A 13,294-nucleotide genomic window follows, 5' to 3' on the forward strand; every position below is an offset into this window, starting at 1 on the left:
GGTCTGCATGGGCACCCTGACCAGGCTGTGGCTATACAGCCCCATAAACGACAAACTGTGATGCTCTGTGTGTTCTGACACCTATCGGAACCAGCATTTTTCAGCAATCTGAGCTCTGGTAGCTCTTCTATTGGATAGGACTACAAGGGCCAAGGGCCAGACCCCCCCCCCCCATGTGCATCAATGAGCCTTGGCCGCTCATGACCCGGTCACCAGTTTTCCTTCTTTGGACCCTTTTTGGTTGGTCCTGACCACTACAGACTGGGAACATCCCACAGGAACTGCCGTATTGGAGTTGATCTGACCCATCATCTACCCAAGGGGTCTCCAAACTGCAGCTCAGGGGCTAGATGCGGCCCTTTGCTTGCCTTTATCCGGCCCTTAGGGCACTTTTCCATCCACTGATACAAGGTACTATTCCTTCCACTGACACCAACAATGGAGCAATAATTCTCCCACTGACACCAATGAAGGGGCACTATTCCTCCCACTCTCCGCAATGATGGGGGCACTATTCGTCCCACTGACACCAATGATGGGGCACTATTCCTCCCACTGACACCAATAATGGGGCACTATTCCTCACACCGACCCCAATGATGGGGCACTATTCCTCCCACCGACACCAATGATGGGGCACTATTCCTCCCACTGTCCGCAATGATGGGGCACTACTTCTCCCACTGACACCAATGATGGGGCACTATTCCTCCCACTGACACCAATGATGGGGCACTATTCCTCCCACTGACACCAATGATGGGGCACTATTCCTCCCACTGACACCAATGATGGGGCACTATTCCTCCCACTCTCCGCAATGATGGGGGCACTATTCGTCCCACTGACACCAATGATGGGGCACTACTTCTCCCACTGACACCAATGATGGGGCACTATTCCTCCCACTGACACCAATGATGGGGCACTATTCCTCCCACTGACACCAATGAAGGGGCACTATTCCTCCCACTCTCCGCAATGATGGGGGCACTATTCGTCCCACTGACACCAATGATGGGGCACTATTCCTCCCACTGACACCAATGATGGGGCACTATTCCTCCCACTCTCCGAAATGATGGGGGCACTATTCGTCCCACTGACACCAATGATGGGGCACTATTCCTCCCACTGACACCAATAATGGGGCACTATTCCTCACACCGACCCCAATGATGGGGCACTATTCCTCCCACCGACACCAATGATGGGGCACTATTCCTCCCACTGTCCGCAATGATGGGGCACTACTTCTCCCACTGACACCAATGATGGGGCACTATTCCTCCCACTGACACCAATGATGGGGCACTATTCCTCCCACTGACACCAATGATGGGGCACTATTCCTCCCACTCTCCGCAATGATGGGGGCACTATTCGTCCCACTGACACCAATGATGGGGCACTACTTCTCCCACTGACACCAATGATGGGGCACTATTCCTCCCACTGACACCAATGATGGGGCACTATTCCTCCCACTGACACCAATGAAGGGGCACTATTCCTCCCACTCTCCGCAATGATGGGGGCACTATTCGTCCCACTGACACCAATGATGGGGCACTATTCCTCCCACTGACACCAATGATGGGGCACTATTCCTCCCACTGACACCAATAATGGGGCACTATTCCTCACACCGACCCCAATGATGGGGCACTATTCCTCCCACCGACACCAATGATGGGGCACTATTCCTCCCACTGTCCGCAATGATGGGGCACTACTTCTCCCACTGACACCAATGATGGGGCACTATTCCTCCCACTGACACCAATGATGGGGCACTATTCCTCCCACTGACACCAATGATGGGGCACTATTCCTCCCACTGACATCAATGATGGGGCACTATTCCTCCCACTGACACCAATGATGGGGCACTATTCCTCCCACGACACCAATGATGGGGCACTATTCCTCCCACCGACACCAATGATGGGGCACTATTCCTCCCACCGACACCAATGATGGGGCACTATTCCTCCCACGACACCAATGATGGGGCACTATTCCTCCCACGACACCAATGATGGGGCACTATTCCTCCCACCGACACCAATGATGGGGGCACTATTCCTCCCACCGACACCAATGATGGGGCACCATTCCTCCCACCGACACCAATGATGGGGCAACATTTCTCCCACCGACACCAATGATGGGGAACTATTCCTTCCACTGACACCAGCGATGGGGCACTATTCTTTCCCTAATACCAAAGATGCATTAATTCCACTAACACCAGGATAATTTCTCCTCCCAATGGCCACAGTCTGGAGGACAGTAAACTGGCCCTTTGATTAGAAAGTTTGGAGACCCCTGATCTAGCCATTACAATTTGGCCCTAATCAAAGTCGCTCAAATCCTTACGCGTGCCCCTTTTTTTCAGCTTTCAGCATATCAACTTCGGAGACAGCATGTTCACTTGCTACCGAATATATCCCACCCACGTCCATGTGTCACTGGAACAAGAAATTCAATGTTAGTCACTTTACCTGGTCAGTGGTCATAATGTTATGGCTGATTGGTTTAAATACAACATGCAGCCTAATTGAGAGGAAGATGGGCCGAAATGCCTTTGCTGGAGACAATGCTGTTCCTGGCTCCCTCAAGTACTGCCCCCAAAGCCAACAGCCTTGGTTATTGATTATGTATTCCCTGCGATAAAAGAGTATCAGAGTAAGGCTGCCAGATTTCACTTGGTCATGTGACCAAATGCCCAGTTTTTTTTTTTTGGTGACAAACACTATAGGGAGACTATAGCAGCATTTTCCCCCCAAAAAATAAGTATTTCAGCCTATCTCTTGTCCTTTATTGGTCCATGTACTAAATCCAGGAGACAGGGCCATATGTTTAGCACACTGAATATGAAAGTTTATAATGCAGAGATACAACACTGTTGCCAAGTCAAGACAATGAGGGTTGATTTATTAAAGCTGGAGAGTGCAAAACCAGGTGCAGCTCTGCAAAGAAACCAATCAGCTTCCAGGTTTTATTGTTAAAACTTAAATTAAACAAGCTGAAGTTAGAAGCTGATTGGCTACCATGCACCATATTTTGCACTCTCCAGCTTTAGTAAATCAAACCCAATATTGTGTAAAGTGCCCAAAGGGTGGATCCTCATCTCCATGACTAAGCCCTGTGGGTGGGACAAAACGCGTTGAAAAGGGCATTGCCTGGATGGATCCAGGCTGAAGCTGCTTTTGCCCATATGATACCTGGGCTCCAGTAGGTATGTGGCATTTGGGTTTTTCTTTCCATTCAATGTATTGAGTGCTGTTTGGCTGTACATCCCTCCCCTGTATGGCTCCATCTATGGCATTATCTCACTCAATCATGCAAGATACCCCTCTAGAGGAAGATACCCCCCAAAACGAGGATACCCCCAGTCATGCAGCCTACAAGTGTGGATTCCACTGACAGTGTGTCAGTTCACCTGGTGTGGTGTCTCTCTGTCCATCTGATTTCTCTTCCCAGCAAGATTCCGAAGCATCCTCCAATGACAAGGACATTTCTGAGGACTCCCAGCGCCGGGGACAGGCCTAAAAAATAAATAAATAAAAATGTTTAAGAGCTTAAAAGTAAAACTCCAGGCAAACCGCTAAATACATATGAAGAAGCCGGTACTTGTTAAATGCATAGCTCCCAACTGTCCCTGATTTGGAGCAATGTCCCTCTGTCCTCCTCATTTGTCCCTCATTTTGGTCTGATCAACATAGATGTATATAAAATGCACTTTTTATCTATCAAAAAGTGTTTTCCAGCGCTAAACCTTTCATCTGATTTCTAAATTGCTGATTTTTTAAATTCCAGAAGCCAATATAAAGGAATAGCAGTGGTAAAAAAAAAAAAAGCACTTGTGGGTTTAACCCTTTCATGACTAAGCCTATTTTTGACATTTGGTGTTTACAAGTTAAAATCCATATTTTTTGCTAGAAAATTACTTGGAACCCCCAAATATTATTATATATTTTTTTTAGCAGAGACTCTAGAGAATAAAACGGCGATTGTTGCAACATTTTATGTCACACGGTATTTTCGCAGCGGTGTTTTAAACGCAACTTTTTGGGAAAAGGGACACTTTCATGAATTAAAAAAAAAAACGAAACAGTAAAATTAGCCCAATTTTTTTGCATCATGTGAAAGATAATAAAGATAATAAATAGATACCAAACATGTCACACTTTATAATTGCACGCACTCGTGGATTGACGACAAAGTACGGTACCTAAAAATCTCAATAGACGACGCTTTAATTTTTTTTTTTACAGTAACCAGGTTAGCGTTGCAGAGGAGGTCTAGTGCTAGAATTATTGCTCTCGCTCTGACGATCGCGGCGATATCTCACATGTGTGATTTGAACACCGTTTACATATGCGGGCGCAACTTCCGTATGCGTTTTCTTTGCTTCGCAAGCTCGCGGGGACGGCGGGCGCTTTAAAAAAAAAAAAAATTTTTATTTTATTTATTTGAAAATGAATAAATTGTTTTTAAAAAAAAATAAAAATTTGATCACTTTTATTGCTGTCACAAGGAATGTAAACATCCCTTGTGACAGTAATAACAGGTACTCTTTATGGAGGGATCGGGGGGTCTAAAAGACCCCCCACCCCTCCTTTACACTTCAATGTATTTAGATCGCCGAAAACTGCGATTCAGAATACCGTATATATTTTTAAAACCGGCGCCATTGGCAGCCGAGTAAACGCGAAGTGACGTCATGACGTCGCTTCCGTGTTTACTATTAGGATACTGGAACGAAGCCGATTACGGCTTCGTTCCAGTTCCTCCCCAGCAGCCGGAGGCATGGGAGCGTGAATCGATGCTCCCGATCAATGCAGCCTGATCAGTGCCCATCAAATGCAGCCTTATCAGTGCCCACCAGGGTGGATAAAAATCAATGCTCTGGGGGCGAGCAGCGGGCGTGCTCGCCCCTAGTGGCGTATTTGTTCCCCTGCTGATTTTCTAAATGTGCCCACTGACAAAGAAACGATCAGTCTATAATTTTAATGGTAGGTTTATTTTAACAGTGAGAGACAGAACAAACACAAAAATATCCAAAAAAACGCATTTCAAAAAAAGTTATAAATTGATTTGCATTTTAATGAGTGAAAAAAAGTATTTGATCCCCTATCAATCAGCAAGATTTCTGTCTCCCAAGTGTCTTCTATAAAAAGGTAACAAGCTGAGATTAGGAGCACTCTCTTACAGGGAGTGCTCCTAATCTCAGCTTGTTACCCGTATAAAAGACACCTACGAGACAGAAGCAATCAATCAGATTCCAATCTCTCCACCATAGCCAAGACCAAAGAGTTCTCCGAGGATGTCAGGGACAAGATTATAGACCTACACAAGGCTGAAATGGGCTACAAGACCACATTAAAACTGAGGCTCAACCACAAGGTTTTACTGCCCTACAATTGCTGGAGTGAAAATGCCCTTAGAAGCCTTGTTAGGGATGGCACGCGTGTCATGCTACGGGCTACATGGCCAAAACTTTTTCTTACCATGGCACCGGCTCCGACAGATAACAACCATTGTTCTCACTTCTTACCGTTCCAGGATGAGGAATCCTCCTACGGATCCTTGCTCGTCTTTCCTGCAATAAAAGCAGAGAAATTACTTTATTGAATTTCAATAAAACGTAACGGAGAAATCAAAAAGAGGAGGGGCAGAAGAGAATACAAGAGTCGTTGAAGAATATTAGAATTGAACAAATGTCCACCATCAGGCAGAGAAAGGGGGAGACTTGCCTGGTTTGGATTTACTTTCAGCGATACAATAACCGGATTATAATTCACGCCGTACATTTTATACAAAGGATGCCAGAGACTCGTGAATCGGACAGAAAAGTCGCTGTAAATTATTCTAGCTAAATGTGGATTTTTTTCCTTATTAGTTCAATTAAATTTTAACCGCTTGCCGACCACCTCACGACGATATACATCGGCAGAATGGCTCATATAGGCAAACTAACGTATCTGTACTTTGCCCTTTAAGAGGCGGCCTGCGTGCGTGCCTGCGGCAAGCTCCGTGAGTCGGGTCGGGGATACCTGTGATCGTCTCACAGAGAGGAAGAACGGGGAGATGTAATGTAAACAAGCATTTCCCGTTCTCCCTACTGACACTGTCACTGATCTCTGATCCCTGTGATCGGGAGCGGTGATCAGTGACGATCAGTCGCTGATCGCCGCCATTACTAGTAATAAAAAAAAAAAAAGATCAATAAAAATGTCATAAAACGATCCCCTATTTTGTAAACGGTATAACTTTTGCGCAAACCAATCAATAAACGCTTATTGCGATTTTTTTTTTTTGATTTTTTTTTTTTTTACCAAAAATACATAGAAGAATACATATCGGCCTAAACTGAGGAAGAAAAATGTTTTTTTTATATATTTTTGGGGGATATTTATTATAGCAAAAAGTAAAAAAAAGTGCGTTTTTTTCCAAAATTGTCGCTCTTTTTTTGTTTATAGTGCAAAAAATAAAAACAGCAGAGGTGATCAAATGCCACCAAAAGAAAGCTCTATCTGTGGGAAAAAAAAGGACATCAATTTTGTTTGGGAGCCACGTCGCACGACCACGCAATTGTCAGTTAAAGCGACAAAGTGCCGAATTGCAAAAAAAGTGCTCTGGTCTTTGGCCAGCAAAAATGGTCCGGTCTGTAAGTGGTTAATGCATCCTATGCATCGCCCTGTCTCTCTGCCCGTGGTTCTCTGCTCTTGACTGGATTGATAGCAGCACAGCCATTGGCTCCTGTTGCTGTCAATCAAATCCAATGACGCAGACTCCGGGGGCGGGGCCAAGTTTTTCATTCAGCCTCTATGGACACCGAATGCTGTACTCGGGAGCGCGCCTGCAAGGTAACACCCCCCCCCCCCCCCCCCGGAGAAGCACTGATGTGGGGAGGAGTCGCGAGAGCCACCGGGGAACCCCAGAAGACGTGGACACGAATGAGCTGCACAAGTAAGTAGTATTATATGTTTGTTATTTTTTTTAAACTAACCTTTAGTGTCACTTTAACCACTTTCAGACCGGACCAATTTGCTGGTCAAAGACCAGACCACTTTTTGCGATTCGGCACTGTGTCGCTTTAACTGACAATTGCGCGGTCGTGCGACGTGGCTCCCAAACAAAATTGACGTCCTTTTTTTCCCACAAATAGAGCTTTCTTTTGGTGGTATTTGATCACCCCTGTGGTTTTTATTTTTTGCGCTATAAACAAAAATAGAGCGACAATTTTTTAAAAAACGCATTATTTTGAACTTTTTGTTATAAATATCCCCCAAAAATATAAAGAAAAACATTTTTTTCCTCAGTTTAGGCCGATATGTATTCTTCTACATATTTTTGGTAAAAAAAAAAAATCGCAATAAGCGATTATTGATTGGTTTGCGCAAAAGTTATATCGTTTACAAAATAGGGATAGTTTTATAGCATTTTTATTAATAATTTTTTATTATTTTTTTTTACTAGTAATGGCGGCGATCAGCGATTTTTATTGTGACTGCGACATTGTGGGGGACCCATCGGACATTTTTGGGACCATTGTCATTTATACAGTAATCGCTGCTATATAAATTCCTGTGTAAATGACACTGGCAGTGAAGGGGTTAACCAGTGGGTGGCAGTGTAGGGGTTAAGTGTTCCTAGGGGTGTGTTACTAACTGTGGGGGGGTTGGGCTTTCATTTAGTGAACACTGATCTCTGCTCCAATCACATGGAGCAGAGATCAGTGTCACTAGTTGCTAGGCAGAATGGAGAAATGCTGTTTACAACGGCATTTCTTAATTCGGCCGCTCCGTGAGACGATCGCAGGGATGCCCGCGGCGATCGAGCCCGCAGATCCCGCGACCGGACTCACGGAGGTCCTGACCAGCGCGGAAGCGCGCCGCCGCCGGCGTGCTCCCGATGGCAGGGCGGCAAATTTAAAGGGACGTACATGTACGCCCATTTGCCTGCCCGTGCCATTCTGTCGACGTACATCGTCGTGCGCTGGTCGGCAAGTGGTTAAGTTTTACCCATAGGCAAGCCTATAATAAAGTAGTGTAATTATCTCCTAAAAGTGTACCGTTTAGGAGATATTTACAGTACAAGCAGCCAGTGACATCATTGGCGCATGCGCTCTGAAGGAACAGCCCCCGCCCAATGCTGTTCCTTCAGAGCCCTGTCCCGTGACCGGTGGCTCCCGCGCGCATGCCACAAACCCGGAAGGTAGACGGGGTGAAGATAGACACCGTCTCCAGTGCTAGAAGGCTGCGTTATGAGGTACGTTCATAATGTGCTAGTATGTGATGAATACTAGTACATTATGACTTTGCCTTGCAGGTAAAAAAAAACAGTTTACATCTGCTTTAAGGTGAAAAACCTTAAAAAGTGGTTTTAAAGTCAGAATGATTTTTTTTTTTTATCTTAATGCATTCTATGCTTTAGGATAAAAAAATAAATAAAAATAAAATAAAATACCTTCAGTGTGCAGCAGCCCCCCTAATACTTACCTGAGCCCCCTATTGATCCAGTGAGGTTGCACAAGAGTCTCGGCTGCTGGGAACTCTCCCTCCTCATTGACTGAGACAGCAGCGGGGAGCCATTGCCTCCCACTGCTATCAAAGTCAGTGAGCCAATGAGGAGAGAGAGGGGGTAGGGCCGAACTTTGTGTCTGAATGGATACACAGAACAGCGACTCGGCTTGGGAGCCCCCATAGCAAGCTGCTTGCTGTGGGGGCAGGAGGGAGGGGCCAGAAGCACTGGTGAGGGACCAGAGAAGAGGAGGATCAGGGCTGCTCTGTGCAAAACCACTTCACCGAACAGGTAAATATAACTTTTTTTTTTTTTTTTATTATTTAAAACATGAGACATTAGTATCACTTCAGTCGTTTTTTCAACTTTCCATCTATTAAATCCTCTGCCCTTGTTGTTGTTTTAGCTTTGGATAATAAAAACTTTTTTTTTTCTGCCAGTAAATCCCTTATACAGCTCACTTCCCATTTCTTGTCTGGTCATTAGCCTAGGCTTATGACATCATGCACAGCTCTCTCTCTCACTTTTGTGGGAGTTTGCCAAGAAGGGAGAGGGCATGAGTCATAAGAGGGCTAATGAGAGCTGCAGAGCTGGAGGTGTGCCTCTGTGTGTCAATCTAGGAAGTGAACAGGCAGCAGCTTCAGCTGCCCACAGTCAAAATGGCAGCAGCCAGACTCAGTGGAGGGAGATTTCTGCAGCATATTTGGCAAGTACAGAATCACAGTATATATAAAATAATATGCAAAGTGGTTGGAGGGAAGCTTCAGAATGGCAAAGATGTTTTTATTACAAATTATGTGAGCAGACTGCAGCTCCTTGTTAATGAGTATGATGAATGCAGACCTTATCAATGCACCAAAAACACACTCACAAGTGTAAACGGGGGCCCTTACAGGCCAGTAGAAAAAAAAAAAAAAAAAAGAACTGTACAGCAAAAAACAAAACAAAAAGTAACTGTACAATCAAAGGAAAAAAAGAAAGACCTCAATATTTTATAAAGCGATTAGTTACCAAACAGATCGGGTCCTACGAGGCATTCGGAGCAATTAGCCTTTTCTTCGTTATCATTAAAACGATGATCACTGCGATGTCAGGCGCCCCGGTCAGCTGCGCTCGGCTTAGAAGGGAGTTTTGAAGATCCATTCATTTGCCAGCACAGTGCTGTCTCACCCTGGACCTAATGAAGACCACATTCACACACAAGGGTATTGATCTGCAGGTCTTTAATGGAGTCATCACGCTGTGAGTGACAGCGCCCGGCTCCAGTACAGTGGTTCCTGGGCGGCGGTGGATCATGGCGGTGGGTGAACGCGCTATTGTGACACATGTATTTGTGATTTATGGAGATTTGGGTTCGGCCCGACAAGCAGAAGAGAGCGGGCTTTGAATGTTTGCCCAAAAACGGGATGGAAAGGAATTACTGTGCATTTTCATTTAAAGCTGAACTCCGAGCGCAAATATTTTCATTTATTAAGTGGTCTTGTATAGCAAGACCACTTATTGTTATCTCACATATATATTATTATTATTATTATTATTATAGCCAAATTTACCACCCCAACTCCTCCCACAGCTTTTACACTAAATATACCGAAACGTGCGGGTTGTTCCCGATTGGTGTGCTATTACTTTGTGGAACAAATATCGTCATTTTTGCGCCAAAATTTGTCCCATAGGAATGAATGGAGAAATGTTCAAAACTACAGTGGGGAGGTGACAAAAGCCCCCAGGAGAATTATAGCTCCTCCCACACAGCCCTGCAGATAATTATAGCTCCTCCCACACAGCCCTGAGGAGAATTATAGCTCCTCCCACACAGCCCTGAGGGTAATTATAGCTCCTCCCACACAGCCCTGATGGTAATTATAGCTCCTCCCACACAGCCCTGCAGAGAATTATAGCTCCTCCCACACAGCCCTGTGGATAATTATAGCTCCTCCCACACAGCCCTGTGGATAATTATAGCTCCTCCCACACAGCCCTGCAGAGAATTATAGCTCCTCCCACACAGCCCTACGGAGAATTATAGCTCCTCCCACACAGCCCTGTGGATAATTATAGCTCCTCCCACACAGCCCTGCAGAGAATTATAGCTCCTCCCACACAGCCCTGTGGATAATTATAGCTCCTCCCACACAGCCCTGCAGAGAATTATAGCTCCTCCCACACAGCCCTGAGGAGAATTATAGCTCCTCCCACACAGCCCTGCAGAGAATTATAGCTCCTCCCACACAGCCCTGTGGATAATTATAGCTCCTCCCACACAGCCCTGCAGAGAATTATAGCTCCTCCCACACAGCCCTACGGAGAATTATAGCTCCTCCCACACAGCCCTGCAGGGAATTATAGCTCCTCCCACACAGCTCTGATGGGAATTATAGCTAGTCCCACACAGCTCTGATGGGAATTATAGCTAGTCCCACACAGCTCTGTTGGGAAAAAATAATAAAAAATAATTAAAAAAATAATAATTTTTCAAAAATTCTTTCATTTAAAAAATAATTTTTGAAAAATAAAAAATTTTTGAAAAAAAAAAAAAAATCAAATTTTTTTCCAAAAATGTAGGTGGAGGCAAGAACACTTCACACAATTTCCTCAGAAATTGTAGCTTTTCTAGTTATTATTATTATTATTATTATAATAATACAGGATTTATGTAGCGCCAACAGTTTGCGCAGCACTTTACAAACCGAGGGCAGACAGTACACTTATACAAATCAATACAGGAGAGATCAGAGGGCTCTGCTCATTAGAGATTACAATCATTTAAAATATATTCTTCAATAGCCACAGGGGATATAAATCCACTTTGTATGTACCCAATGCAAAAAGAACTGCAACATCATCACTGGGCTGTACATAGCCAGTGCAGAGAGTAGAGCTGTGGGAGGGGCCCAGCAGGCTCCACCCACTACAGGCTGCCTGCAGAAAACTACCAGTCACCCTGCACAAGGAGAGAGAGAGAGAGAGAGAGAGAGAGAGAGAGAGAGAGAGAGAGAGAGAGAGAGAGAGAGAGAGAGAGCAGAGCTGTGGGAGGGGCCCAGCAGGCTCCACCCAGTAGGGGTTGTCTGCCAAAAACAGCAGGAGGGGGCGGAGACAAGACCAGTCTCCCTGCACAAGAAGAGAGAGAGCAGAGCTGTGGGAGGGGCCCAGCAGGCTCCACCCACTAGGGGTTGTCTGCCAAAAACAGCAGGAGGGGGCGGAGACAAGACCAGTCTCCCTGCACAAGAAGAGAGAGAGCAGAGCTGTGGGAGGGGCCCAGCAGGCTCCACCCACTAGGGCTGTCTGCCAAAAACAGCAGGAGGGGGCGGAGACAAGACCAGTCTCCCTGCACAAGGAGAGCGAGCAGAGCTGTGAGAGGGGCCCAGCAGGCTCCACCCACTACAGGCTGCCTGTAGAAAACAGCAGGAGGGGGCGGAGACAGGACCAGTCACCCTGCACAAGGAAAAAGAGCAGCAGTGAGCACAGCACAGATCTGGAAGAAATACACAAAGCAAACCAAGATTCCAGGAAGAATACACATAACCAATGGATTTAGGGCCCAATCGCACCAGAACGCAGTGCAGGAAACCAGCATTCTGTCTGTATTTGAAAACGCACTGCACTTGTGATGTGTAGTGGGTGTCAATGTTAGCTTAATAACACCCCAAAATGCAGGTTGCAATCGCATTGCATTTGCCTGCACCAGATCACATGGTACAGTAGTACCACGCAGTCTGATTACCATGCTTTTTTTAACCGCTTTGCGGACTGCTAGAGCTGCACGATTCTGCATAAAAATGGGAATCACAATTTTCTTTGCTTAGAATAAAGACCACAATTCTCTCACGGTTCTCGTGGCGTAACATCTTTCACATTATACAAAAAAATTGGGCTAACTTTAGAGTTTTGTCTTTTGTTTTTTTTATTAATTGGAGTATATTTTTTCCCAAAAAAATTAAGTTGAAAGACCACTGCACAAATACAGTGTGACAAAATATTGCAACGACCGCCATTTTATTCTCTAGGGTCTCTGCTAAAAAAAAAAAAAAAAATTATATATATATATATTTATTTAAGTAATTTTCTAGCAAAAAATACACATTTTAACTTGTAAGCAACAAGTATCAGAAAAAGGCTTAGGCTAAATTGACTTCATTTGCAGACCGAAGTTCATTCCTTTGATCTCTAAAAGAACAGAAAGATAAAATATTTCTTTTTATCTCTCTCTCTCTGGTTGTTGATAAACAAACATTGCCGGCTGCTTTTTTTTTTTTTTTTGACAGCTGTGAGCAGGAGAACTGCACCGTTTTCATGAATCGTGGAAATGCTAGATTAGGATCGTGAGGGTTAAATCGAGATTGCAATTTTTTTAACGAAAAATCGTGCAGCTCTACCTGTACTGGAGGAGAGCTAAAGTGGACCGAGCATACATGTTAAATAATATACGTGTAAGTATAACACATTCCTGTATTAAGCAAGAGAAATGTTCCAAACGCCGCACACCAACAGGCCCGACAGTCGCCTTAGTAAACCAGCCTCAGCCCTGCTCAGTCCAGGCCACTCCCCCAATGTGTTTCCCCCCACCTACGAGGGCTTACTCATGACCTCCATGACTAAGCCCTGTGGTCAAGACGAAACACGTCGGAGGCGTGGGTTGAACAGAGCTGGGCTGAGGCTGCTTTACTAAGGTGACTGTTGGGCTTGTTGGTGTGCAGCGTTTAGGACATTTCTCTAGTGTCAAAGCTGGGCTCAGCCCTTCCTTCTCTGAGCTGGCAAC

The 13,294-nt window shown here is 45.1% G+C and overlaps 1 protein-coding gene across 3 annotated transcripts in view; it reads right to left on the reverse strand.

Moving 5' to 3' along the window:
* The window catches only part of LOC143933704 (uncharacterized), a 32,636-nt gene that overhangs the window by 12,634 nt on the left and 6,708 nt on the right, over positions 1 to 13,294 (reverse strand). For all 3 annotated transcript variants that reach the window (XM_077456695.1, XM_077456694.1, XM_077456693.1), the window contains 2 exons: positions 5,567 to 5,611; positions 3,449 to 3,554 (listed from right to left, as the gene is read on the reverse strand). In XM_077456695.1, the coding sequence (XP_077312821.1) occupies positions 3,449 to 3,524 (76 nt within the window). In that variant the 5' untranslated portion in view covers positions 3,525 to 3,554; positions 5,567 to 5,611. The remainder of the gene's footprint in view (positions 1 to 3,448; positions 3,555 to 5,566; positions 5,612 to 13,294) is intronic.

Source organism: Lithobates pipiens, unplaced genomic scaffold, assembly GCF_037356315.1.
Source record: "Lithobates pipiens isolate NorthernLeopardFrog02 unplaced genomic scaffold, aLitPip1_a1.2 Scaffold_27, whole genome shotgun sequence".
Lineage (NCBI taxonomy): Eukaryota > Metazoa > Chordata > Amphibia > Anura > Ranidae > Lithobates > Lithobates pipiens.